Below are 27,984 nucleotides of genomic sequence, written 5' to 3' on the forward strand. Positions count from 1 at the left end.
CCCCTCGTGAGCTGAGGAGCAGAGGGCCTCGGCCCCAGGGAATAGCCCGAGTTCACACGTCCCCAAAGACTGCCAGGTCCTCCTCTACCCTCATCCCCAGCCTTGGCAGTGGCACAAGCTGGGTACTGAGCTCCGTGTCCCCCCAGGCGGCCGCGGGCAGGACGGCAGCCCTGTGATCACCTTCCCAGACTACCCGGCCTTCAGCGAGGTCCCCGACAGCGACTTCCAGAACGTCCTCACCTACCTTACCAGCATCCCCAGGTGCGGGGCATGCGGGGCACGGGCAGATGCATGTATGCTCACAGGTGTGTGCTGGCTTCTGTGCACGTGTGCTCTGGAGTCTGCATGTGTGTGCAGGGGTGCGTGCACGCAGGCACTTATGCATATGTGTATGCAAGAGTGTTCATGTGTCGAGGCCGGTGAGGTGGCGCTAGAGGTAAGGTGTCTGCCTTGCAAGTGCTAGCCAAGGAACGGACCGCGGTTCGATCCCCTGGCGTCCCATATGGTCCCCCAAGCCAGAGGCGATTTCTGAGCGCATAGCCAGGAGTAACCCCTGAGCATCAAATGGGTGTGGCCCAAAAATACCAAAAAAAAAAAAGAATATTCATGTGTGTACAGATGTGTACAGGCAGGCCAGGTGGTTACACTACACATGTGTGTATATGCAGGAATACTTGTTGGTGTGTGCATTGTGCAGGCAGGCATGTATGTGCAGGTGTGAGGTGGCAGGTGTGTGGACGGGCGGGTTTGTGTACAGGTGTGGGTAGGTACGTGTGTTCGCATGCGTGCATGCAGGAGCGTGGTGGAGAGACAGGGCCTCAGAGCCTCACCACAGACTGGGTGCTTTGGCCCTTTGCTCTCCACGCACCGCTGCTTCCTCTGCCTGGGCACGAAGGCCGTGTCCTGACGCTCCTTTGCATGGGGCAGGTGGACCCAGCCCGAGTGTCCCTGGCTGTGGGCCCCAGTCCCCCAGCGTTGCCAACCTGACCATCTCTGGGCGGCGGACCCTGGAAACCTCAGGGCCCAGCATGGGGGGTGCTGCGTCCCTGTGTGTGGATGTGCCTCAGTGATCCGCAGAGCAAAGAAGCTGTGGTGCTCCAAACTGGGGTTCCAATCCTCATTTCCCAGGAGTGTTCGCCACCTGGCGGCCATAGTCGCCATTGCCGGGAGTGGGCGGGGCCTTCTGTCGGTTCCGCCAGTCATGCTGGGACACCGGCAGACAGACAATACATATGCACATGCCTCCGCATGCGTCCAAAGAAGTGTACACACGTGTCTTCACTCATGCGCACATGCGTGTGCATGCACGATCACATGTGTTACTCCTGGTGTGGCCAAAGCTCCCCCAGACATGCGTACTTGATCCAGGGCACCTGACCAGTCACCCTGCTGCTGTGCCCACTCCAGGGCAGGCTTTTGACTCATGGAACTTGAAGCTCCATAAAGCCAGCGTGGAACCTTCCTGATCCCGATGGTCACAGCTCAGCCGAGACAGACACTCCATTCCCTGCCTCACTCAAAGTCCCGGGGGACTGCCTTGCCACCAGTCTCTCCCCTGAGTAAACTTCACTCTCATCCTGCCCCTAACCTTGAGCAAGACCTGCCCCTCACCCCTAAGTAAACTCCACCCCTAACCCGAGGTTGGACTGTCTCACCCCTCAGCCCAGAAGTAGGTCTGTCCGTCCCCTCAGCCCTGAGGTAGCTCTGTCTGTCCCCTCAGAGGTAGGTCTGTCCATCTCCACAGCCCTGAGGTAGGTTTGTTCATCCCCTAAGCCCTCAGGTAGGTCTGTCCCCTCAGCCCAGAGGTAGGTCTGTCCATCTCCTCAGCCCTGAGGTAGGTCTGTCCATCCTCAGCCCTGAGGTATCTCTGTCTGTCCCCTCCGTCCTCAGGCACATGCATCCCCTCAGCCCTGAGGTAGGTCTGTCCCCTCAGCCCAGAGGTAGGTCTGTCCATCCTCTCAGCCTAGAGGTAGGTCTGTCCATCCCCTCAACTCTGAGGTGGGTTCGTCCCCTCAGTTCTGAGGTAGGTCTGTCCATCCTCTCAGCCCTGAGGTAGGTCCTCCCGCCAGGTGTCTCCGGGCCCAGTTCTTGTGTCCTATGCTTGGCCTCACAGGTGCCCGTGGGTTGGACTGGGCTGAGTCGGGGCCCTCAGTGTCTCTGAAGTTCTGCGGCTCCTCCAGTGGGCACCGTGCTCCTGTCCAGAGCACCCTGCAAGCCACGAGAGCTTTTTGTTTCCCTCTGCTTTGCTTAGGGGCCTCACGTAGTGGTTCTAGGACTGCTCCTGCACTAGGCAGGAGGGTGGTTGGGAAGGGGCTCCTGCAGGGCCGAATGCTCAGAGCTCGAGTCAGGGTGCTGGGGGACCCCCAGACCATCCCACCTGACGTCCAGCGTCCAGCACGTGGTCAGGTCACGGAGGTACAGCGGATGGGCCCAGGGGGCACGCAGGGGACTGTGGCCTCCACCCTGCTCCAGGCTCTGCACTGCCCAGGGTGCTGACTCAGCATGACACACCTTTCTGCCACAGAGGCTGGTGTGAGGGAGCTAAGCCTGTGTCCCCCCCACAGCCCTGCCCTGAGCCAGGCCCCGTCTGCCGGCAGGACTCATCCCTGTCCAGCCCCTTCCTCCCCGGGACTCCCCAGACTCAGCTCCCGCCACCCTCCTTCTCATGCCCCAGCCGGTTCCGGCTGCTGACCAGGAGCTGCTGGCTGCTCAGTGCCCGCAGCTGCCTGCTGCCAAGGAGCCCTCCCCCATGCCAGCCGCCTATGCCCCCCCCCCCCGCGCTGAGTCAGACTCTGCTGCAGCAGCCAGACAGCGGCACCCTTGGCACCGGGGCGGCTGCTCCAGGGGCCGCTGCTGGGTCCTGGGGCTGCCGATGCTCTTGAGGCTGCGGGCGCTCCCGTGTCAGCTGCCAGAGCTGAGGCCATGCCACCAAGAGCCTGCCTGTGATGCAGCGGCACGGGGAAGACAGCAGCGTGGGGGCGGCAGCCGGAGAGCAACAGCTCCGTGCCGGGGGGTCCTACGTGGCCAGCCCGGGAAGGACGGCGCCGGGCCTCTCCGAAGGGCCCGGGAAATGCACGGGCCCCGTGGGGAGACAGAGGCTTGTGGCAGCCCCCCGGTGAGCCCCGAGGCTGTGGCCCAGGAGGCTCCCGGGAGGGGCTCAGATGGAGGGCTGGGACAGCGCAGCCCACACGCTCTCACCGCCTTCTTCCCTGCTCGCAGCCTGCAGGATACCGGCGTGGGCTTCATCCTGGTCATAGACCGCAGGCAGGACAAATGGACCTCGGTGAAGGCATCCGTCCTGCGCATCGCGGTGAGTGAGCCTGGCAGGTCCCAGGTCTTGGGCTGGGTGGCAAGGTGCTGAGGGGGTTCCATGCCCTGGGGCTCCTTGAGTCACCGTGGGCACTGCCGAGTCCGTGCAGGAGGAGTGTGCCCGTGTGCTTGTGGGGTGTATCCGTGTGCTTGTGATCTGTGTCTCTATGCACACAGTCACGTCTGTGCCTGTGTCCAGGAGTGAACACAGGACTGTGTGTACTTGTGGCTGCATACATGGGCTTGAGCACACGCTGTGTATGTGAGGTGTGTTTGTGCATGTTTAAATGTGTCTGATATATGGCTTTTTACATGTGTGAGAGCACACGAACATATGCACTTGTGCATACACGCATGCTATTTGTGTCGCTCCATGTACCTGAGTGTATTGTACATGTGTGTGTTTGTGTGCATCATGTACCCAGTGTGTACATGTGTTTGTGTGGGCTGTCTACATGTTGCTTTATGTGGGTACATGTGTTCTGTTTGTGTTGGGCACGTGTGCATGTGCTGTGTTATGAGCTTAAGCATATATGTGTCTGGGTAACATATGTATGCATGTACATGGTACCTATTCTCAAGGCTGTGTTGCTGGTGCTGCCTTGCACAGCCGCCCTTCCTGCCACACTGCTCCAGTGTCTCATGTAGCTCCTGGTGTGTGTAGGGGTGGGTTCTGTGGGGTGACTACCCTGCCCGTGTTACCATGACCACATGTACTGTGTGCATCTGGGCCACAGGATGGTCACCTCTGGTATGTGGCCCTCACGTGGCCCCGTGCTGGAGCACAGATATGCCACGGGCCGCCAGCGGAGGTGGGAGGGAGGGGGCTGTGCATACAAGTGGGGAGGGAAGAGCCCCATAGGATCACCCCTGCTTCCTGAACTTGAAGCCCAGAGCCAAGTGTCTGAGTTCTGGTTGTGTCTGACCCCTGCAGTCAGCAGGAGAGGTCAGGTCAAGGCCCTCATGTCCCCTTAACCCCGACGCAGGCCAGACAGGGCCCTGCTGCATGATGTCCTTGTCTGTGGCAACAGCACTGGGACAGTGACCCCACTCAGCTGGGGTCCCCCGCCATCCCTGGCTGGCCTGGCCACGTGCTCTGCGCCCCATCTGCATGAGGCTGATGGAGCACAAAAGCCCAAGGTCAGAGACAGCAGACTGCCTATAAAATGCTCTTTACCAGGGAATCCAACCAGTCCAGTGTCTCCAATGCCTCCTTGACCTCTGCCCCCAATGAGCTCACACTAAGATAGGAGCTTGGCATGGCTGCCCTCACAGGCTTCTGCCCTGCTCTGCCCAGCAGTGCCCTGACCTGAGTCGGCCCTTCCCCTCCTCCTCCTGCCCCAGGGTGCCTTGCCGGGTGGGATGGGAGGTAGGAGCCACGTGCACCCGTGGGTGGGGCAGCAGGACCCCATTTGGTGACCCTGAGAACTGGGGTCAGGATGGAGGGTTCCCCCTGGCTGGGCTGGGACTCAGGGTGTGTGGGAGCCTCCTGCCTCGCTCTGTCAGTTCTGTGGGGGTGTCTGTCAGCCAGCCCCAAGCGTGATGTCAGGGCCCTTGGGCTAATCTTAGCTGCCACGTGTGTGTGTACATGTGCGGCTCATCTGCTACTGGGGGCTTTTTTCCTTTCCTGGATGCTGCCAGCCTGGGTGATGGCGACAGTGTAGAGGTGGCAGTTTCCAGCGTCACTTGGCTCACCTTGCTGGCTCGTGGGGCAGTGCTCAGCCTCTGGGACAGGGCAAGATGCCCAAGTCCATAACCAGAAAGTGATGCACAGGGACTCGGCTCCCAGCATCGGGGTCTGAGGCTGTAGCTTTCCCAAGTCTGTGCATTCCTGGCCACCCGAGGGACCCGCTGACTCCAGCTGCCTTTTGTGAAAGCAAGTGTGTGGTAGTGGGGGTGTGAGCATGTGAGCACACAGGTTGTGGGTGTGTGATCATACATGTGAGTATGTGTGAACATGTATATGCATGTTGTGTGTAGATGTGTGTGAGCACACCAGAAGATCTCATGACTGTGTGTATGGGCACCAGTATATGCTGTGAACATGACGTGAGTGTGTAGTATGGATGAACGCTTACACATGAACAGGCATGTGGAGGAACATGTCTGTAAGTGAGCAAGCACACGCATGAGCTTGAGTTAATGGTGAGCGGGAGCCAGATCACGTGTGTGCGTGTGAGCACGTCTGAACAAGTGAGCTCTATGTGCAGGAGCACAAGAGAGACTATGATTATGTCTGAGTATGTCAGAGTTATGTGTTAACACAGGAGTGAGCACGTGTGTGCATGTTTGTGTCCTCTGCACGTAGGCAGGGCATGGGCTGGCCCAGAGAGTGGTGCCCTGCCGGGAGGCACAGGGGAGACGTGGCCTGGCAGTCTAGGTACCTGGCATGGCATCTCTGCTGTCCAGTCCTGCTGGGGAGGGCAAGAATGGAGTGAGTCCAGGGGAGAAAGTGGTCCCCGAGGAGGGGTACTGGCTGAGTAACCCTTCCCTCCTAGGAGAGTCTGGGCATGGGGGCCTCAGCCTTGCCTGTTGCCCAGCCCTGGCATGGGGTGCATGGAGCTTTCTGGAAAACAATTGTTGCTCAGGGACTTTAGCAGAAGCACAGGCCATGTGGGGACAGAGTAGGCAGACACAGCACCAGGCATCCCCTCCCAAGGCTCCCCCTGCATGAGTGAGTGAGTGCAGAGTGTTCCGGAAGGCAGCACTGGTGTGGGGCGACGGTCCTGTCAGCCCAGCCCTGCCCTGCCCCCACCTCCTCTGGGCTCCGTGGGTCCCCAACCCAGCGCCTGGCGATGGCTTTGTGCCCTGATCACTCTGGGTCAGCATCCAGGCCACGTTGAGTGGACAGATGTGCTCTGAGCAGAACGCTTGGTCACAAGGGCTGGGGACTCCGACCATCCCCGCATCCCTGATCCCCTTGCCTGTTGTCTGATTCATGAAAGTGACACATCTATGGTCCAAGTGCCAGAGCATGGTGGGCACAAAGCCGCAGCTACTTCCCTCCTGCTCAACAGCGCCCACCTCGGCCCAAATCCCTGCCGTGTCCTACATCGGCCCCTTGGCCACTTGTTTTCCTGCCTGCTGTCCCATGTCTGTGCGGATGCCCCTCGCTGAATCACCCACCTGGGCCTGCCTCTTCCACGTCAGCCCTGGGCACCCAGACAGCCTGTCTCTCCTGGGGCCCCTCCCCTCTAGCACCCGGTCCTGGGCACCCAGACAGCCTGTCTCTCCTGGGGCCCCTCCCCTCTAGCACCCGGTCCTGGGCACCCAGACAGCTCGTCTCCCCTAGGCGTCCTTCCCCGCAAACCTGCAGCTGGTCTTGGTCCTGCGGCCTGCGGGCTTCTTCCAGAGAACCCTCTCCGAGCTCGCCTTCAAGTTCAACCGAGATGACTTTAAGATGAAGGTGCCGGTGAGTATGTGGCTGCCCCCGTCCATCCCCACCACCCATTCCCACGCTGTTGGCAGAGCTGGCTTCCAGAACATTCTCAGGGCAGGTGCCCTGGCCAGGGTCTGGGCTCACTCAGGGGCCAGGGTGTCTGAGCCCCTTCGGGAGTGGGCTGGACTCTGCTCTTTGAGGCGAAGGGACCCCAAGACCCGACTCCCCCCAAACAGGCCCACCAAGTTGCATTAGGAAATCTGAGCTCAGCGACCCTGCATGTGAGCAGGGACCAGGTGGCACTGTCATGCCCACACAGCCGTATTGGGCTCTAGAACCCAAGGCCTGACTCCCTGGTGCTGAGGTCCGGGGACAAGGCCATGGCCACGGCCACAACAGCCCTGGGACTCCGTGGGGCTCACAGGTCACGACTGCCTGTGAGGCCCAGCAACTCCCACCCAGCCTGGCCAGTGGGCACAGCTCTGTACCCCCGTCCCAGCAGTAGGGGTATCCCTCGTCCCCAGAACCATGGAGGGTCACGATTTATACTTCCAGTCCTGTGGCTTCATGGACTGCCTCGTGTTCCCTGGTGGTGTGCATGGAGTTTCCCGGTGCTGACTGGCACCTTCCGCCCATCCACCAGTGACAGACCTTGTGACACACGCGCTGGGTGTGCTGCAGAGCTTGGGAGAGCCACCACCATCGCCTGGCCTCTCACCGCACTGCAGCAGATGATCCCACCTCCCCCAGCCTCCCCTCCCACAGACTTGGGGCTCAGGAGTCTGTCAGTGGTCCTGCCCCATCCTCCCTTATTCTCCCTCATCTTCCCTTGTCCTCCCTCACTGCTCAGACTCTGCAGCCATATCACAGGCATCCCTGGCTCCTACTGTCCCTGGGATGGTCCCTGGGAGCCAAAGCCACGTATCTGCGGGGTCACACTTGATGCTTGGCCATGCGAGGATGTGGGATGTGATACCTGGTCCTGTGAGGATGTGACAATTGGTTCTTCGGAGACTTGGTTTTTGTTTTTGTTTTTTTTGTTTTTGGGCCACACCTGGCGGTGCTCAGGGGTTACTCCTGGCTAAGCGCTCAGAAATAGCTCCTGGCAGGCACGGGGGACCATATGGGACACCGGGATTCGAACCAACCACCTTTGGTCCTGGATCGGCTGCTTGCAAGGCAAACGCCGCTGTGCTATCTCTCCAGACACTCTTCGGGGACTTGGGACGTGACACCCAGCCCTGCAGAGCGCATGCTTAGGCCGATCTCCCACAGGTCATAATGCTGAGCTCAGTCCCCGACCTCTACGGCTACATCGACAAATCCCAGCTGACCGAGGACCTGGGTGGCACGCTGGACTATTGCCACTCCCAGTGGCTGTGTCACCGCACGGTGAGTCTCCCCCACACCCCCAGTGGTGTCTCAGGTGGGAGATAGAATGGGCCAGAAGAGTGTCGTGGCCTGGTTCTCACCATGAGTCCTGATTCCCTCCTTGGGACTGGACACTCCCTGATGACCTGACCTTGGTGCTGGGCACTCACGGTTGCCTCAGACCCTCGGGGCATGGCCTGGGCCTGCATGGGGGGGGTCTGTCCTGTTTCCCCAGGAGCCCTGGTGGAGGGCGATTGTGGCTGCTAACCTTGCGCCCCTTGCAGGCCATCGAAAGCTTCGCACTCATGGTCAAGCAGACAGCCCAGAGGCTGCAGAGCTTCGGCACGGAGCTGGCCGAGACAGAGCTGCCCAATGATGTCCCTGCCACCAGCGCTGTGCTGAGCTCCCACACGCACAAGAGGGACCAGGCGAAGGTGGGCTGTGTGGGCCGGGGTGCTAGGTGGAGTCCCACGGGAATCAGGCCTTGTGAGGTTCTGGGGGATGGCCATGTGACTTCTCTGTCCCTGCTCACCCGCCCCCACTCAGCCCCCGCCCAGCCCCCCGCCCTGCTCTGCCTTGCGAGCAAGTGCAGTTCTCAGCGGCACCCCCTTCACAGCACAGTTTCCCACGCGGCAGCCCTTTGCACGTGGCCACAGGACTGTCCCAGTGGGCTGGGTGTGGCCTCCCACCCCAGCAGACATGGTGCTTTCCTGCAGGAGGAGATGAAGCAGGCCCTGGACGAGGGGCAGCGCATCCTGGAGAGTATCCGGGAGCCCCTGGCCAAGGACACGGAGCGCGGCCTGAACCAGGACCAGCTGGACAATGAGACCACTGTGCAGAGGTGAGACCAGGTGCAGGGTAAGGCCCACAGAGGTGAGAACATGGACCCCTCTCCTGCCCAGTGTGTGTAGCCAGACCTGAGTGTCCTTGTCTGCCTGTGCAAGGTGACAGTGTCCCTTGTGGTGTGACTGGGTTGGGGGGACAGCTCCCACCAGAGAAGGGCTAATGCCCCATCTGGTCCTTGAGCCAAATTGCAGGCCAGTAAGATCCCCTGTGCCCACACTCAAACCCTCATTGACCCCTGTAGAGCTCCCCTGCCCTACACAAGGGCTCCCCATGTTCCCCAGGGCTTCCCATGTCTGCACTAAGACCACCCCCCCCTCCTAGGCTTCTGGAGCAGCTGCATGAGACCGAGGCTGCATTTGACGAGTTCTGGGCCAAACACCAGCAGAAGCTGGAGCAGTGCCTGCAGCTAAGACACTTCGAGCAGGATTTCCGGGAGGTGAGGCCGCATGTGCCCTGTTGCTAACGGTCTCCTCTCCCTGAGTCATGCCAGCAGCTGCAATGTGGGTGCCCGTAAGGGACCCCAAGAGTGCACCTAACTCTCCCGGCATGGGCTTGGGTACCCAAGGTCCCCTCTGCCCCACGCGGGCAGAGCTGACTCTGAGCAGGTGATAAGACTCAGGCAAGCACTTATCTTGTGTACAGTGTAAGCTCAGGGATTCACTGCAGCCACTCACTGCAGACAGAATTGGGCCCTTCTGGGCCCAGTTGGGCTCTGGAGGCCTCTGGCCTGCACCCTGGCTTCAAGGTGTGGCTGGAGCCAGTCTGTGGTTCAGCCAGGGAGGTGGAAAAGGCATTCACGGCATGGAGGCCTATGGTGCATCTCTGGGTACAAGGAGAGTCCTTGGCAATCAGCCCTTTGTTCAGCCATGAGAACTCCTCTTGCTCCAGCCCAGTCCCTGATCCCTGGCACTGTCCCTCAAGGCCGCCTGCCTTTGAGGCCAGCCTGGCTGTGTGTTTGCTCCCTCCTTTGTTTGGGGTGCTCTGGGGATTTAGGGCTCCTTCTGGCAATTTTCGACATGGGGGTGGGGCAGGGGACATCAGGGCCTGAGGATATGGCACTGCTCTGGGACCATGCGGTGCTGTGTGGACCCCTGCACCTTCTCAGTTCCCAAGTTACCCTGGACAGAGGGACCACAGGCCAGATCTTCTGGCGCCCCGTGGCAGACATGTTGATCTGGAAATTTCCTCACTTATGTGGGGACCGAGTGGGCTCCTGTCCGGGCTATTCCTGAGTTCCAGGCTCTGTCCCCACTAAACCTTGTGCCCCCCAGAGCTCAGGTCCTTTTAGTGCTGCCCTGTGGATGGTGCTAGCACAGATGTGGCCCCTCTCACCAGGTAAGGGCCATCCTAGATGTGTTGGCCCAGAAGATCGCCACCTTTACCGACGTGGGCAACAGCCTGGCGCACGTGCAGCACCTGCTGAAGGACCTCACTGCCTTCAAGGAGAAGTCAGGGGTAGGGTAGCTGCTCATGGGGCCTGTCCCTGCTCCCACGGGCCAGCAGGACCCCAGGGTGGCAGGTGAAGGTGGGTGTGAGGGACCAGCATGAGCCTGTGGTGTCTGTGCAGGCGGCTGTGCAGCGGGCTGAGGCCCTGGCCCAAGAGGGTGAGCGCCTCATCAGCATGAAGCACTACGCCGTGGACTCCATTCTCCCCAAGTGCCAGGAGCTTCGGGCTGGCTGTGACCACTGCCAGGCCGAGCTGGGCCACCGGCAGGCACTACTCGGACAGTCCCTGGAGCTACACGGCCTGCTGGAAGCAGTAGGTTGCTCATGCCCCCGGCCCTCTCCTCTCACCCCGACGGGCCCCGCACTGCCCTTCTCCATCACACCCCATTCCCCTCCCTCCTCTGTGCACCCGGCCTGTGGCTTGCACACTCGCAGGCCCAGACACATCCATCTGCTGCCACCTGCCTGCTGCCTTTGGCCCAACCAGCCCAAAGGGCAGCCCAAGACCCCCATCCCCCAGGCCTCTCCTCTTCACATGGATGCCCACAGACCCTTCAGTGGGCACTCACGGCCCCCTTCACTCTGCTTGCAGTCCATGAGGTGGTGTGACGAGGGCATCTACCTGCTGGCCTCCCAGCCCGTGGACAAGTGTCAGTCCCAGGATGGTGCTGAGGCCGCCCTCCAGGAGATTGAGAAGTTTCTGGAAACTGGTGCAGAGAATAAGATCCAGGAGCTGAGTAAAATCTACAAGGACTATGAGTCTATCCTCACCCCGGACCTGAAGGTGGGTCAGCAGGAGGGCTGGCATTCTGGAGGGCACCGTGCATCCCCAAAAAGTGCTTCCTGGGGACAGTTTTCAGAGGGCCACAGCCTGGTGGATGAGCCTTTCCATGGGGCAGAGCTCCTGCCTCAGGGCCTGCTGTCCTGCCTCACACCTGAGGGCCATGCCTGGGGACCACACCTGAGGGGTCACACTTAAGGCTTACACCTGGAGATCATACCTAAGGGATCACATCTGGGGATCACACCTGAGGTTTAAAATAAAAATCCACGAGTCGTGAGATCACCCCACACACCGTGTTTCTAACCCCGAGTGAACGGATCTGAAGCAGCGTCAGGCATGAAATAATTCAAACCAGGCTGAGGACGAAACACAGGTATTCTGGCAATTTTGTACTCATATCAAGAGTGATCTGACTGCCAGAACTATCGTTTTTATCGAGTACAGAGATCACCCCAGGTGGAGGTGTAAGGACAGAGTAAGGACAGATAGCTCAGGCTATTCTGAGCCAGTCCCGCCCTGGTTTACATATGACAATCTCTGTTTTGAGCTAAAACCAAGTTGTAAACAAACAAATACAAAGGAATGGGGGGTGGGGGGCGAGGTGGCGCTAGAGGTAAGGTGTCTGCCTTGCAAGCGCTAGCCAAGGAAGGACCTCGGTTCAGTCCCCCGGCGTCCCATATCGTCCCCGAAGCCAGGGGAAATTTCTGAGTGCTTAGCCAGGAGTAACCCCTGAGCATCAAACAGTTGTGGTCCAAAAAACCAACCAACCAAACAAAAATAAACCAAAAAACAAAGGAACCAGAGAAGGGGCCGGAGAGATAGCTTGGAGGTAGGACATCTGCCTTGCATGCAGGACGGTGGTTCAAATCCCAGAATTCCCTATGGTCCCTGGAGCCTACCAGGAGTGATTTCTGAGCATAGAGCCAGGAGTAACCCCTGAGCGCTGCCGGTTGTGACCCAAAAACCAAACCCCTCCCCCAAAAAACCAAAGGAGGGCCCAGAGAGATAGCACAGCGGCGTTTGCCTTGCAAGCAGCCGATCTAGGACCAAAGGTGGTTGGTTTGAATCCCGGTGTCCCAACTGGTCCCCCGTGCCTGCCAGGAGCTATTTCTGAGCAGACAGCCAGGAGTAACCCCTGAACAACTCCGGGTGTGACCCAAAAACCAAAAAAAAAAAACAAAAACAAAACAAAGGAACCAGGGATGATCTTTGTTTTGGGTAAAACAAGGTATAATCTAACACTGAGGGATCACACCAGAGGGCCATACCTGAGGGATCACATTTGAGGGCCACACCTGCGACCCTTTCCATGAGGCACCTGTAAACTATTGCCGCCTGTCCCATCCTCAGCTTCTTCCCACTGGCCAGCACCCCTGTCTAGAGCACGGCCCCCTGTCCCCCTCCAGGAACACGTGCAGAAGGTCTTCCAGAAGCAAGAGAGCACCGAGGAGATGTTCCACCGTAGACAGGCCAGCCTCAGGAAGCTGGCGGCCAGGCAGGCGCGGCCCGTGCAGCCTGTCGCCCCCCGGCCTGAAGCGCTCAGCAAGTCCCCCTGCCCCTCTCCAGGTCTGAGGGGCACCCAGGGAGGGGCTGTGTCCCAGCTCACCCATAACATACTCACAGGCACACTCACACGCTCAAATGATACTCATTTACAGACACACGTGCATCACACACTCCACACATCCACATTCGCTTATGCTCAGACACACAGTCACTCAGTCACACTCACACAGATGCCTGCTCACACTCATTCACACACTCATACATTAATTTACACAAACACACACAGCCCAGACACTCGAAGACACTCAACATATGCATTGACTCACACCCATACAGTTATTCACACTCACGCCCATTCACAGACACACGGGCTCCCCGACACAGACACATTCACACTGTCACTCAGACACACTGACACACTGTCCAAACTGTCACTCCAGATTCACGTACTGTCACGTTCCCACATGGGATGTCTCTGTCAGAGGTGGACTGTGGCTCTGCCCCCAGCCGTCCACCAGCCCACCTTACTGGCAGCTGGAAATGCCACGTGCTACCCTCAGAGCTGGGTTTTCTGACTTTGGAGCCCCTCCGCGAGGCCCCTCAAAACATCTTCAGATCCACACCCTGTCTCTGACCCTTTGCCTCTGGCATGGAAGCCCACATCCTGAACCCGAGTCAATGCCACCGACCCCACTTCTGTCCAAAACAGGTGTTCGGCGAGGGTCTGAGATCACTGGACCCGAGAGCAGCATGCAGCGAAGGCCCTATAGGAGGGCCAAGGTGGGTGCCCCGGCTGACTTGGTGGCTGAGATGGCAGGGCTGGCCTGTTCCTGGGGCATGCTTCCATGATGCCCTTGTCTCCCCAGAGTGAACTCAGTGAAGGCCGGCAGGGCTGGAGCAGCTCCACTGGGGATGAGGAGGAAAGCTTGGCCGTCCTGAGAAGGTGGGTGCTGCGGATCTCGACCCCAGCCTTTGGCTCCAGAGCCCCAGTGAACCAGCGTCGGTGGTTTGGCTGTGTGGCATATCAGGGAACAGACATCGGCACTTAGCATGTGCATGGGGCAGAGAAGAGACCTGGACTTTCCTTGGACAACACGCAGTTCCTGGCACCCAGGCGGGAAGCGAGATCTGTAGGGCCCATGCCACCTACATGGGAGGCCACCTAGCGGGAATGCATGCCAGGGTCTCGGAACCTGGGACTTGCTGGCAGGCAGGGCCCACATGTGGTGCCCAGGGGAGACTGAAGGATCTTGCATGGGGAGGGCAGGGTGCCCGCTAACCCCTGCACTCACCCCAGGCATGTGATGGCCGAGCTCTTGGACACAGAACGCGTCTACGTGGACGAGCTGCTGAGCGTCCTGGAGGTGAGCTGCATAGGGACAGTGGGTGTCTAGGGATCCTGTCCCCAAGAGCAAGCCCTACACATGCCTACTGGACAATGCATAGCTAGCTCAGGGCTGGGAAATCAGGCGGCCATAGGCACTGCCCACCGCCAGAGCAGACTACCCGGAGGCATGAAGGGACCCCACAGAGCCTAAGGGACAGATGTCTGGAGTCTGGGCAAGGTCTCGGGTGCAGACACTGGGCAGCCCACCAAGGCACTCATTGAGCCTACACCCTTTGGGGCTATGCTTGGGTTAGGGAGGTCAAAGAGGGTAGACCTCCAAGTCACACATGTTGTATATGTAAACATTTCCATGGGATTATTATGTTACTGATCCTATCCTGATCGGTGATTTGCCCTACCGTAGGGTGTGACCTGATTCTACTCCCACCATAGGGTGGTATCTGATATGATGTATAAAAGCAAGGGTCTGTGGAAGGCAAGGGCTTTTTTTCTGGGGCTGATTCTGGGGCTTCTGGCTTCAGCCTTATGCATGGAATAAAGGTTTTATCTTCAGAAGCCTGACTGCCTGTTAGCTTTATACCTGCCGCATTCACCTCAGAACTGCAGGCCGAAGGAGCTGGAGGAGAAAGACCTCATCCTCCATCAGTCAACCCCATCAAGGGTTGTTCTGCAGCAACACACACATGGGACCACCCATACTTACAGATATACACAGGACCAGGTACACCCCAGATACACATGTACACAGAACCACAACACATGCATACATATATAGGATCGTTTTACACAGACACATATATACATGCATATATATGGGAGTAGACATATAAATACACATATACACGGGACCACCCCCCACAGACATACACACTTGAGGTGCTCCTTGGTGTCCCTGTGTCCCATGTTTCTGTGAGGGAGCATGAAGAAAAGCAGGCATACATCTGGCCACTGACCCTGTCACCCTCTGCAGGGCTATGCCGCAGAGATGGACAATCCCCTCATGGCACACCTGCTGTCAGCCAGCCTGCACAACAAGAAGGACGTCCTGTTTGGGAACATGGAAGAGATCTGCCACTTCCACAACAGGTGGGCGCCCAGTGTGTGTGTGTGTGTGTGTGTGTGTGTGTGTGTGTGTGTGTGTGTGTGTGTGTGTGTGTGTGTGAGAGAGGTGGCCAGCTAGTGTGTCAGGGAAGTTAGAGAGGGTCCTGAAGGAGAGTAGGACCATGCATAGGAGCTGTGAAGATGGCACCGGTGGATAGTCCTGTGGGCTATCTCCGAGGGAGGCTCTGTGGAGCGTCTCTGGGGAAGGTCCTATATGGGTCATGTGAGAGTCCTGAGTAGGATCCCATTAAGGAAAGTCTCTGAGGAGTGTCCTGTGGTAGGTCCCTGTGAAGAGTCATTAGGAGGGTCCTACAGAGGGTCTTGAGGAGGATTCCTTAGAGAATTCCCAAGGAGGGTCTGTGGGGGTCCCTTTGGAGGGTTTCTGAGAATGGATCTGTAGAGGGTCATTAGGAGGATACCATGAAGGGTCTCTGAAAGGTCTTGAGGAAGGTCTTGATTAGGGTCTTTATGGAGGGCTTCTTTTTTTAAATTGAACTATTAATTTATTTCTGTCACTTCCCTATACACAAAGTCAGATGCCAAAGAATTCAAAAATACAATACAGAAAAAACAGTCATAATAATATCAGAATATAGAGAGATAGTTTTTTCTATTTGATATGTGAAGAAACCTTTTATCCTTGAGTCTGAGAAAGTCCTTGAGCTGGAGACTAACACAGGAACTAAGTAAGGCACTTGCCTTGCAGCTGCGGAGGGCTTCTGAGGAGAGGCCTATTGGAAGATCTCTGTGGAGGGTCTCTGTAGAAGAGTCCTGTGGAGGGAGGGCCCCTTGCAGGGTTTCTGAGGAGGTTTTCATGTAAAGAGTCCTTAGAGAAAGTCCCTAGAGCGGGTCCTGTGGAGGTCCTAAGAAGGGTCTAAGAAGGTTGAAGGGCCCTTATGGAGAAACCCTATGGAGGGTTTCTTATGGAGGAGAGTCCCGGTAGAGCTACAGGTCTCTGAAGAGGTTCCTGTGGAGGAGCCTGAGGTAGGTGTTTGAGGAGGGTCCTAGGAAGAGTCCTTTTGTAAATTATCTGTGCTGTTAAATCCTTTGCTGGGTGTTTGTGAATCCACGAACAGTCCCCAGAATGAGAAATTACTTCCCATCCCCTTGCCCCTTTCGGGGGGAGACCTTGGTAATATTTATCCGCAGCAAATAATAATCCACACAGACAAGAAGGATAGGGTGTAAAAGATTGGGCAAAGAGAGAGAGCGAGAGAATCCTCTTGCAGCCTGCAAACAGCTTTCGCAAAAGGACCCCTCTCCCCTCGCCTTCAAGCTATTGATTGCCAACTCCACAGCGCCCCCACCTGGAAGGGCTAGGTGGGGCAATAGTCACAGAACAATCCTAAGGAAATATTTTTATATACAACAATTCCAAGAATAATCTTATGGAAACTTTTTCATATACTACACCTTTGAAGGGCTCCCGAAAGGAAACCGACCTGTGGAAGGGCTCTAAGGAGGACCTTAAGGAGGGTCCTGCTGAGGTTTCTCGAGATGGGTCATGTGGAACTGCGGAGGGTCCTAGGGTGGAAGGTATAGCGAAGGGTCCTCCGGAGAGTCTCAGTGAAAGGCCCCGTGGAGGGGCTCTAAAGAGTTCCCTCTGCAGGGTACTGAGGAAGGTCTCTGTGAAGGGTTCTGTAGAGGGTCTCTGTGGACAGTCCTGTGGAGAGTCTCTGAGGTATGTCCTAATGAGGCTTATTGAGGATCCTCTGAAGGGTCCTGAAGGGATTCTCTGAGGAATTTACTGTGAACTGTCCTGGGGAGGATTCCTACAGAGAGGGAGTCCCTGAGACCAGAACTTTCCCCTTCCACATGTAGCCACCTGTGGAACCCAAGCAGCAGCATGCATGGCAGCCACTCCCCAGCACTCTGGCCTGGTCAATTGTGGTCAGAGGTCCACAACTGTTTTTATAATTTCAGAATATATTTATTGGGAGCATTTTATTTTAATTCAGTAATTCTGAACGTACAATATTATAAAGTGGCAGGTTTGTTGTTTTAAGGAAAATTTAAAAAGCATTTCTGAGTTGGCCGGCCCTCATAAAGGCAGCAAAACATCTTTACCCTTTTAGCTTTCTTCATGGCAACTTTTTAAAAAAATATTTTTAATTGAATCATCGTGAGCTACAGTCTCCAGGCCGGAGAGCAAGCGCAGCGTGAGCCTAGGAGGATTCTGGCTCGCTGCTCTGCCGGGCTCCTCCCAGGTTGTGACCCAGCTATCTCTGTCTAGAATATTCCTGAAAGAACTTGAAAAGTACACAGACTGCCCGGAGCTGGTGGGAAGGTGTTTTCTGGAAAGGGTGAGCACATCGCTAACACTCGGCTTCCCTGCTCCTCTGCTCCTCGGAGTGGGAACGGGGCTGCCGGCAGTGAACCCACTCACGTCTGGCACTGCGTGGTCCCCTGGGGGTGGCCTGGGGACCCAGCACCAAGCAGCACCACCTTAGGCCTCACACTGATCCTCTGATCAAGAGATCTCCTGGATCCTCAACACCACTTGAAAGACATCCCCCCCCCCCAAATTAAATTTAAGAAAGGTAACACAGAACTAGTAACTCAAGCCCTGAAGCCTCGAGTGTCCTTCCATCAGACACAAGTCACCAAGGACACGCTCGAGGGAGCAGCTGGGCCAATGGAACCACTCAGTCCTCTGAGCTGGGCCAGCAGGACACCAAGACGGGCGCCTTCTGCACACCCTGTGCTTGCTGCAGCCATGCTGAGCCACCTTGTTTGGGGTCCAGCAGCCCTAGAGCTCTAGTCTGGGGCCACCTCTGGCCTTTGCTTCCCTCCTTGAAAAGAGCCACTGGGACCCACTTCCAGAGAGTCGTGAATGTTTTCCCTGGGTTCCCACAAATCCTCATCTATGGTTCTTGTGGCAAAACCCCAGCACAGAGCTTCACAAAGGGGCCAACACCTGAGAAGGGAAATCTGGGGGCTCTGGTTTTACCCATTGGGCGTGGAGGTCAGATGAGTGGGGGAAGAAAACTGGTGCATCATCCATGGGATCACAGTCAGGAGGGGCCCATTTTTACCTTCTGGTGCAGCTCTTGGCCTACATCGGGTGCCTCTAGCAATGCCAAGGTCCATCCTTAGAGCTGTCTGTGCCCGGGCATCCCTGTCCCAAGGGTTCTGTGCTTAGGAGAGACGGTGCCATCCTCCAAGAAAGCCCTGTCCCACACCCGACCTAGGCCCTGATCCCCCCAAAGGAACGCCCTGACCCCCAGCCCCACCTCCAAGGCAGGCCCCTAGCCTCACCCCTACTCCGAGGGGATGACCCTGGGCCCCACCTCCCTCCAACAAACACATTCCTGACCCAGCCCCCCCAAAAAAAAATCACCCACCCCCTCACGAGGCACTTACCCACCACCCGTGCCCGCAGATGGAGGAGTTCCAGGTGTACGAGAAGTACTGCCAGAACAAGCCGCGCTCCGAGAGCCTGTGGCGCCAGTGCTCCGACTGTCCCTTCTTCCAGGTGGGTCCTGGCCCCGCGCTGGGCCCCGTGCCCACGCGCCGGAGCACTGTCTAAGGAGCCCGTGCTTGCAGGAGTGCCAGCGGAAGCTGGACCACAAGCTGAGCCTGGACTCGTACCTGCTCAAGCCCGTGCAGAGGATCACCAAGTACCAGCTGCTGCTCAAGGTGGGCGGGCTCGCTGCGGCGGGAGCGAGGGAGGGAGGGAGGAGGCCCCTGGCCACGCCCATTATGGCCACGCCCACCGGGAGGAAGCGAGCGCCTGGCCGCTCCATTGGGCAGAAAGCCCGTCCTGGCCACGCCCACCTCGAGGGAAGGTATCTGGACACGCCCACCGAGAGGAAGATGGCGCCTGGCCACTCCTATTGGGCAGAAAGCCCATCCTGGCCACGCCCACTGGGAAAGGAAATCTATCTGGCCATGCCCACTGGGAGGAAGCGAGCGCCTGGCCGCTCCCATTGGGCAGAAAGCCCGTCCTGGCCACGCCCACTGGGAGGGGCGTCCTTGCCGGTCACGCCTGTTGGGCGGAAAGCCCGGCCTGGCCCCGCCCCCTGGGAAGGATCGCTGTCTGGCCACGCCCCCCGGAAGTCGCTGTCCGGGCTCAGCTCCAGGCCGCCCCTCCGCGTTCCTTCGCAGGAGATGCTCAAGTACAGCAAGAGCTGCGAGGGCGCCGAGGACCTGCAGGAGGCGCTGAGCTCCATCCTGGGCATCCTCAAGGCTGTCAACGACTCCATGCACCTCATCGCCATCACGGGCTACGACGTGAGCAGGGGGCCTTGGCAGGCCCGCACCCCGACGCGTGTGGCCCTGTAGCAGGTGCTACAGGGCTAGTTCCCAGTGTCCAGGGGGGGACACTAACACCCCAAGCGCCGCTAGCGCCGCTGACCCTGGGCCACTTGCAGCTGCAGCATGGCACAGGTGTCTGAGGGTGCAGCCCGCACCCACCCCCCTGGAGCCTCTGTTTCCCTCCTGCTTGACCTCTGACACCTAGCGGTGCCTTCTCCAGAGGTCACGAGGAGCAGAGATCACCCACAGGGCGGATCTCTTGCTCTGAACAACTAACGTCCGAGTCGCCCTTAGCGCCCCACCAGGAGTGATCCCACAGTGTGTGGGTGTGACCCCAAAGACAGCCATCACCCATCACAGGGGTCGGGCAGGCCAGGGGTCCTCAGAACCCTGGTGTCCGCCTTCCAGGGGAACCTGGGCGACCTGGGCCGGCTGCTGATGCAGGGCTCGTTCAGCGTGTGGACAGATCACAAGAAGGGCCACGCCAAAGTGAAGGACCTGGCGCGCTTCAAGCCCATGCAGCGGCACCTCTTCCTGCACGAGAAGGCCGTGCTCTTCTGCAAGCGGCGGGAGGAGAACGGCGAGGGCTACGAGAAGGCCCCGACCTACAGCTACAAGCACTCCCTGAACGTGAGGGCACAAAAGGGGCACACGCTGCGGTGGGTTCCAGACCCCCGAGACCCCAGTCCCGCTCCCTGACGCTTGCCCTGCTCTGCCCGCCAGATGGCATCTGTGGGCATCACGGAGAACGTGAAGGGCGACTCCAGGAAGTTCGAGATCTGGTACAACGCCCGGGAGGAAGTGTACATCATCCAGGTGGGCCAGGGTAGAGGGCAGGGAGGGCTGGACATCGCCTGGGTGGGCCAGGCAGGTCCACACGAAGGGCAGCAGAGGGACGACAGCTGACATGGCCCCACGGCTCAGGTGGTACCGCCCTTGCTGCTGTGTGGCCACGTGCACTGTCGTCCCTCCGCTGCCCTTCGTGTCCTGAGGCCCGAGCATGACCCTGCATCTCCTTGCCGTAGGCACCCACTGCGGAGATCAAGGCCGCGTGGGTGAGTGAGATCCGCAAGGTGCTGACCAGCCAGCTGCAGGCGTGCAGAGGTGAGCGGCCACGGAGGGTGTGGTGGAGGGCTGGGGGTGAGGGCGAGGGTTAGGTTGCAGGTGCAACTGTGCATGCAGGGATAGGTGAGGGCGAGGGTGCAGGTGTGGGTGCGTGTGTGGCCCTGACCCCAGCGCTGTCCCCCAGAAGCCAGCCAGCACCGTGCCCTGGAGCAGTCCCAGAGCCTGCCCCTGCCCGCAGTGACCAGCACCAGGTCAGCCCCACTGTGCCGGGTTCCTTGGGTCCTGGCTCTGGGTTCCTGTGGGCTCCAAGGGGAAACTGAGGACTCTCTCTCCTCTGGAAACTGCAGCCCAGTCCTCCACCCAGGAGGGCCCCTTGCATGGCTCTGAGGCTGCCTCTGGGGGCAGCTCCTGTTCCTGTGGGGGCTGGGGTGCCCCTGACCTAGGCCTTGACTTGACCTGAGGGGAGCAGCCCCTGTGCTGAGCTCACTGCAGAGCTCCTGACCGACCCACCGGGCTAGGCTAGCCTCCCTCCTGTCTCCCTCGGCTTCCTCACACTCGGCCCTGCCCCGCCCTCCCTGCACCCTCCCGCCCTTCCTCACCCCCTTCCTCTCTGGTGCTGCTGTGACAGTCCCTCGAAAGGCAGCGCAAGGACCTCGAAAAAGCTGGAGGAGCGAAAAGGAGAGTCCCTGGGCCTGGAGGACTACGTGACCACCGCGGCGCTGCCAAAGGCACCCGAGAAGGGCCAAGGTGGGTGTCCCTGAGCTGAGGGAGCCCCCCGGCCTGCCAGCAGGACACTGGGATCACTAGGGAACCCCTTCTTCATGGCCAGGTGCACCCCCAGCCCAGAAAGCCTGGTTCAGAGCCAAGTCTCAACCCTCTGTCTGACCCACCCCTCACCCTGGTGTGGCTGTCCCCTTCCTGTGTCTGACTCATCCCCCAGATGATCCCCTCCCTCGTGAGCCTTCCCTTTCCAGTGTCTGACGGCTTCCCCATCTAACTCCCTCCCCTTCTGAGCAACCTGATTCTGACCCTGTATCTCCCCCCTAACCCCACCACTGGTCACTCTGCACTAGGTGACCTGGTCCCCAGCCCTGCCCCTTGTCCTTGCTCCTTTCAGAAAGTGCTGTGCAGTGTGGGACACGGTGACCCTCATGGGCAGACGGCCAGTGGCCAGGCTGTGGCGTCCACATCGCCCTGCTGTCCTTGCCCTGGCACCTGTCACTTGCCTCCAGCACACAGGAACACAGAACATAGGGTCCGAGCTGGTTATCCCTCGGCCCTTGGGTGTGCTCCGTGACTTGGGGCCCAGGAACCATGGGTGGTGTGCCTCTATGGGTGGGGGAACTAGAGCCACTTCCTCAAAAGGGGAGGCCCGTCCCCTCAGAGGCTTCCAGTAGATGGAGACCCCATTTGGCCTCTCAGGGTCCAGGCAGGAGCATGGAGTTGAGAAAGGGTCGTACCCCTGCTGCCCTCGCCAAGCTCTTCCTCTGCACCTGTCCTGCTCACATCGCAGCTCTGCTCCTGCTCCTGAGCTATGCAAACCCTCTCCTCCTCCTCCTCCTCCTCCTCCTCCCTCCTCCTTTTCCTCCTCTTCTTCGTCCTCCTCCTTTCCTCCTCCCTCCTTCTCCCTCCCCCTTCCTCCTCCCGGACCTCCTGCCCTTGTGTGCACAGGAAGCTGCTCAGAGTCCATCAAATCCCCTGAGGTCTGCACCATCCCAGCCAGCTACGTGCCTCTCCTTCCCCGCCTGCCTCCTTTTCCCTGCTTTCTCCTCTCTCTCCCTCCTCCTCCATTCCCTCCTCCTCTTACTCCTGTTCCTCTCCCCCTCCTCCCCTCCTGCTTCTCTCCCCCTTCCTCCCTCCATCTCTGTCCTTCCTTCTGTCCGGCTTTACTTTCGCCTCTTCCTCTCTGCAGCATCTCCTCCCAGCCCTGACAAAAAAGCTAAGCGCCATGAAGTCAAGAGCGACCCGACTCCTTTGGGTTTACGAGGTAGAGTGGCTCCTCCTCCGAACGCGGCCAGACTGCACGGTGACCAGAGCCGCGCCTGTCCTGTGCCCGGTTGGGGTCCGTTAGGGCCCCGTCCTGCTCCTGGGCCGCTCCTGGCGCTCGCACAGTGCTTGGTGCCAGGCAGGCCGCTTCCTGCTGCTCACCCACGAGCCCTGAGTTCTCTGCCTCTGCCGAGTGCATGACCCCTGACCTTCCTGTTCACCTCTCGAGCTCCATGTGGCCTTCACTGAGGCCACTGACCCTCAAGTTCCCAGCAGGCAGATGTGGGGTCACAGTCCAGAACTCAGTAGAGACAAACCTCCTGGCAGCTCAGGGAGAGTGAAGTGGGTACCCTGGGAGGCCCTGGCATCGGGAGCCCTCGTGGAGCGCTGCCCTGGTGGGAAAGCACTGGGTCACCTCCACGTCCCCTTTCTGAGGCGCATGTGTGAGTGTATCTCCTGCCCCCCTTCTCACTGCATGCCCCACCATGGCCACGTACCCACCGTGGCCTCTAGCCCCCCCCCCCCAGGATGGTACTACATGTACTGTGTTGCCCCAGAGTCCCTGCCCAGGCACATCTGGCAGGGACAGATGACAGACCCCAGGCACCATTTCAGACACTCACGGACTCCTCATGGCACCCTGTCCCCCCGCAGGCTGGAACAAAACATCCCGCCTGCCCGAGGCCCCGGAGGATGATGGCTGGTCCAGTGCCGAGGAGCCCATCAATTCCTCGGACGCAGAGGAGGAGGGCAGCCTGGGCCCCCGGAAATTGGTAACAGTCCTCAGGGCATGGCCCCAGGCCCCTGACCGGGGAGGGAGGTGGTAGAAGGGCTAAGGGATTTCTGCACAGTGTCCTATCTACGTCCATCCATGCCTGTCCTGCCTCATGTGGCCCCATCATACAGCTCACCAGTCACCACGGTGTGGATTTGAGAACACCAACGTCCTGGCCCAGACCCTAGACCTCCTGGCGAGGAGATGTTATTTTCCTTCCTGCCAGGGTCTCACCACCATGTTCTAGCTAACCACCGTGCTATCCAGTTGGGGTCAGGGCGCCCATGCAGTGTCCTCGAGCTTCTGCCCCAAGGCTGAGGCAAAGTAGGGAGCTCACAGGACTGTGGACGCTTTCCAAAACCCAACATACCAAATCCCTGGAGGACACACGGCTCAGTGTTGGGCACCATAGCCACTGCCCAGCACTAGGGTGCTGTAACCTAGGGGCAGTGATAGGGACCCCTACTCTGGAGGTCGGCAGCCCCCAGACCCACGCACTGCTCCCCCACCCTGGTCCGCAATACTGGACTGCTCCGGGTGGTTCCGTGCATTGAAGCCTGTGTCCTCTGCTCTAGACTCCCGGGAAGTTCAGGGTCGTGGGCAGCGAGAAGGGCAGCCCCGAGGCGCTCGGCCTGAAGAGCGGAGACACCGTGGAGGTGGTGCAGGAGGGCGATGAGGGCCTTTGGTGAGCAGAGCCCGGGGGACCTGGCTAGGACATGGACGGGACTGGTTGGAGGGGACAGCGCAGGAAGGTGGTCCTGGGCAGGGAGATAAGAGACAGGTGGGCAGGGCAGGAAAGTGGGCTTGGCTAGAATGGGTGAGACTGGTTGGAGGTGTGGGTGGGGCCAATGTGGGCTTGGTTGGAGGGATGGGAAGGCGTAGCTAGGGTTGACCAGGTCTGGAGGGATCAGGTCAAAATGGGTGTGGCTAGGGAAATAAGACAGGTATTCAGGTGAGAGAGTGGGCGTGGCCACGAGGAACAGGGCAGGTTGGAGGGTGGGCGGGGCAAATGTGGGCTTGTTTAGGTATTAGTTGGTGGGCATGGCTACGGAAATAAGTGGCTGGTGGGTGTAGCTAGAGAATATGCAGGAAGCTGGGCCGGAGGTGGGACAAGGGCCCTGTGTGATGCTCCCCTTGCAGGTGGGTCAGGAACCTAACATCCAACCAGGAGGCCTGGGTGCCCGGCAGCAGCCTGTGTGCGCTCCTTGGCACGTCCAGCTCGGTTCAGTGTCTGAGCAGCTCAGGTAAGACCCTTGCCCCTCATCAGCAGTACCCCGGGCTGCCCAGCCTGGAGCCCCTTTGAAAGGCGGGGTCCTCTATGGTGGCTGCAGCCTGCCTGCCGCCTGGTTTTCCCGCAGAGTCCAGCGCGGGGTCTGCCCTGCTGAGCGACTCCTCCAGCTGCAGCGAGGGCTTCGGGGCCCCTCTGGTGGACCTGCAGGGGTAGTCCGGGCGAGGGGCCCGGCTCTGACTTCCCTTTGCTTGGGCTTGCTTAGTGGGTGAGGGGACCATGCTCTAAGACCCCTGCAAAGGACCCCCAAGACCAGCGGAGGTGCCGCCACCGCCGCCGCCGCCGCTGCCGCCCAGGACCCCGGGCAAATGGTCAGGAACAAGAAGACCTCCAGGCCAGAGATGTCAGTCCCCTAGGAAGAACACAGAACTGGGAGACTGGAGCCTGGACACACAGAAGGGCCAGCCCAGCTACCACTACCAATCAGGGCTGTTCCCGAGCGCTGTGGAAGGGGCAGGCTGCAGGGGCAGTGACTAGCTGGCCCAGATGTCCTTTGTCTTTTGCTGTTTTCACTTGGGTTCATCCACGGCCGCTTTGCGAGGTGTTCTGGCCTCCGATCATCCAGGATTCACTGTTTACATGAAAAGACAATTTGATACTGTTTTGATATAAAACTATTTTTTGTTACTGGTGTCCACACAGCAGTGCCGGCTCATACTGCTGGGTGACCAAAGGGGTCCGGCACAGCCCTCTGTGAAATCAGGCAGCATCCCCACACACCAAGAAGGATTCTTTACCTATGCGTGTTCATTTTCAAAAGGAGATTTTAAATGATCATTTCAGATATTCCTTTTCTATTAAAAAAAGGGGGGGGTCCTCATGGTTTTTTAAAAAGCACTTCACCAAATTTGGACATTTGTATGGTTTTTAAAGAAGAGAGAATGATACAGCTCTTACAGCGCTACTTGCAAACCTTCGTGTCCCCGGAGCCATACCCACACATCCTGCTGGTGACCCCAATGTCCAGGAAGCTGTCACCCTGTCCACAGAAACTGTCCAGGCACAGAGCTGTACACAATCGAGACAGAACTGGAAGCAGAGCTTTTGCCTGTTGTCTCAGGAACCATTTCTGGAGTAATCTGTGGCAGCTGTGCAAACATGTTCGTTCAAGTGTATGTTTGTCCGTGTGTGCACAGAATTGGGGAAGGGTGATCATGGCCTCGTGGCTATGCCCCGCTGCAGGAAAGACCCCTGCGGGTGCGTGCGTGTGTCTGCACGCAAGAGCGTGTCCTGAGACCCAGCGTTTCCTGACCAGGACTTAGCCCTGAAGCCTGTGTTCCCTCTTAAAAGCACTTTAAAGCTGTTTTCTTTCCTGTTGTTTTTAAACTGCTGATGTAAGTAAGTAAAATGTGGAGGCTCAGAGTTTCTCTTGTGTATGTGAGTTTGAATAAATATAAGCATCTGTCATGACATGTGTCATTCTCGGGAGCCCATGACGGCAGTGGTCTGGCCACTCCAGTCGGCCCCATTAGCACCCCCATCTGCATCTCAGGATAGTGGGAGTACAAAGGACATGCAGGGAGCAGAACTTCAAACCCCACCCCACCCCAGCTGATCTGGGCACAAGCAGACCTTGGAAGGAGAAGCCAGGGGTGACAGAAAGTAAATGGATATACCCCCCAGGAGTGAGCTTTGAGCACTGCTGAGTCCCAAAACAAAGGCAAATTTCACAGTGAGTAGAGATTTTAACATGAAAAGGTATGAACATACTTCTGAAAGTACATCTGAAAACACAAAACAGGAGTTTCTCTTAAAACTGAATTTTTTGTTTTGTTTTGTTTTGGGGTCACACCCAGCAGCACTAAGGGGTTACTCCTGGCTCTATGCTCAGAAATTGCTCCCGGCAAGCACGGGGGCCCATATGGGATGCCGGGATTGGAACCTCCGTCCTTCTGCATGCAAGGCAAATGCCCTACCTCCATGCTATCTCTCCAGCCCAAAACTGAATTGTTTTGTTTTGTTTTTGGGTTACACCCAGCAGTGCTCAGGGGTTACTCCTGGCTCTATACTCAGAAATTGCTCCTGGCAGGCTCGAAGGACCATATGGGATGCCGGGATTCGAACCACCGTCCTGCATGCAAGGCAAACGTACTACCTCCATGCTATCTCTCCAGCCCCAAACTGATTTTTTTATGTTTTGTTTTTGGGCCATACCCAGTGGTGCTCCTGGCTCTGTGCTCAGAAATGACTCCTGGCAGGCTCGGGGACCACATGGGATGCCAGGGATTGATCTTGTGTCATGCCCATGCAAGGCAAACATCCTCCCCACTGTGTTATCACTCTGATCCCCCTAAAAATGAATTTTTGATTAATTGAAATGTGGTTTAACAAAGTCAGGTGAGAAGCCAGAGCAGTAGAACAACAGATAGGTCTCTTGCTTCGACCCAACCACCCTAGGTTCAATCCCCTGTATTCTATATGGTCCCCCAAATACTACCAAGAGTAATTCCCAAGCATAGAGCCTGGAATAAGCCCTGAGCATCACTGTGTGTGGCCCCAAAAACAACAACAACAACAACAATAATAATAATAATAATAATAATAATAATAAGTAGGTTGTAAAATAAAAATACATAAGTTGTGAGGTCACCCCAGGCATCAAATTTCTAAACCCCACGCAGCTGGGTCTGAAAAAGCAGGGTAGCAGTGAAGAAATATCAACCAAGCCAGTCAGGAAAGGATGATAATGGCATCCATGCGCTTTTCTCTCATCCTCTCTGCCCAAGACTCTTAAGCCAGAATACTTCTTTCTTTGGGGAGGGGGGAAGGAGAGAGAGAGAGAGAGAGAGAGAGAGAGAGAGAGAGAGAGAGAGAGAGAGAGAGAGAGAGAGAGAGAGAGAGAGAGAGACCAGACTTTATTTTCATTTTGCCTTTTTACCTTCAGGTGAATATTCTAGGCAAAAATATTCTTGCAAACTATTTCAAAGAATGTAGAGAGAAAAATTAAAGCACCTCTACAAATTGTGTGAAGCGAATGTGAGCCCAGCACCAAGCAAAGATAAAGCGAGAACTAAAGTCATGAACACAATGCGAATTCTTCCATCCAGTATGAGCAGGGAAAAACCCACTGAAAAAAACACACATCACACCAGAAGTGACATGTTTCAATCGAGGGAGTGCCCAGAGAGGCAGGACGTTGGTCTGCCAATGTGTATGGTCTAATGAATCATACAAGTATGATCTAACTACGAAGAGAGATGATCGGCCCAACAGATAGAAAAACTGTGTCAACATCCGTTTGTAATGTCCTGCTAAGTATGAGTAGAGGCAACTTTTTTTTTTTTTTTTTTGGGTCACACCTGGCAGCGCTCAGGGGTTACTCCTGGATCTATGCTCAGAAATCGCTCTTGGGGGACCAGAGAGATAGCAGGGAGGTAGGACATTTGTCTTGCATGCAGAAGGACAGTGGTTCCAATCCCGGCATCCCATATGGTCCCTCATGCCTGTCAGGGGCAATTTCTGAGCATAGAGTCAGGAGAAACCTCTGAGTGCTAACGGATGTGTTCCAAAAAAAAAAATCGCT

General features: G+C 57.7%; 2 protein-coding genes across 7 annotated transcripts in view; one reads left to right on the forward strand and one right to left on the reverse strand.

Moving 5' to 3' along the window:
- MCF2L (MCF.2 cell line derived transforming sequence like) overlaps positions 1-25,868 on the forward strand; it is a 44,178-nt gene extending 18,310 nt beyond the window's left edge. For 4 of the 6 annotated variants that reach the window (XM_049778098.1, XM_049778097.1, XM_049778095.1 and 1 more), the window contains exons 3-31: positions 147-261; positions 3,220-3,310; positions 6,602-6,721; positions 7,964-8,080; positions 8,344-8,493; positions 8,776-8,900; positions 9,227-9,341; positions 10,241-10,360; positions 10,473-10,664; positions 10,944-11,135; positions 12,542-12,701; positions 13,351-13,421; positions 13,508-13,584; positions 13,939-14,005; positions 14,960-15,075; positions 17,324-17,393; positions 18,473-18,565; positions 18,637-18,729; positions 19,198-19,323; positions 19,756-19,977; positions 20,071-20,163; positions 20,373-20,451; positions 20,597-20,663; positions 21,041-21,159; positions 22,325-22,399; positions 23,053-23,171; positions 23,749-23,858; positions 24,314-24,417; positions 24,667-25,868. In XM_049778098.1, coding sequence (XP_049634055.1) covers positions 147-261; positions 3,220-3,310; positions 6,602-6,721; positions 7,964-8,080; positions 8,344-8,493; positions 8,776-8,900; positions 9,227-9,341; positions 10,241-10,360; positions 10,473-10,664; positions 10,944-11,135; positions 12,542-12,701; positions 13,351-13,421; positions 13,508-13,584; positions 13,939-14,005; positions 14,960-15,075; positions 17,324-17,393; positions 18,473-18,565; positions 18,637-18,729; positions 19,198-19,323; positions 19,756-19,977; positions 20,071-20,163; positions 20,373-20,451; positions 20,597-20,663; positions 21,041-21,159; positions 22,325-22,399; positions 23,053-23,171; positions 23,749-23,858; positions 24,314-24,417; positions 24,667-24,689 — 3,221 coding nt within the window. In that variant the 3' untranslated portion in view covers positions 24,690-25,868. Of the gene's footprint in view, positions 1-146; positions 306-3,219; positions 3,311-6,601; positions 6,722-7,963; positions 8,081-8,343; positions 8,494-8,775; positions 8,901-9,226; positions 9,342-10,240; positions 10,361-10,472; positions 10,665-10,943; positions 11,136-12,541; positions 12,702-13,350; positions 13,422-13,507; positions 13,585-13,938; positions 14,006-14,959; positions 15,076-17,323; positions 17,394-18,472; positions 18,566-18,636; positions 18,730-19,197; positions 19,324-19,755; positions 19,978-20,070; positions 20,164-20,372; positions 20,452-20,596; positions 20,664-21,040; positions 21,160-22,324; positions 22,400-23,052; positions 23,172-23,748; positions 23,859-24,313; positions 24,418-24,666 lie in introns of those variants that run through there. The other 2 variants (XM_049778096.1, XM_049778100.1) reach the window with 2 other exon arrangements.
- The window catches only part of ARHGEF7 (Rho guanine nucleotide exchange factor 7), a 496,685-nt gene that overhangs the window by 269,769 nt on the left and 198,932 nt on the right, over positions 1-27,984 (reverse strand). The window lies entirely within an intron of this gene.

Source organism: Suncus etruscus, chromosome 8 (genome assembly GCF_024139225.1).
Source record: "Suncus etruscus isolate mSunEtr1 chromosome 8, mSunEtr1.pri.cur, whole genome shotgun sequence".
Classification (NCBI taxonomy): Eukaryota; Metazoa; Chordata; class Mammalia; order Eulipotyphla; family Soricidae; genus Suncus; species Suncus etruscus.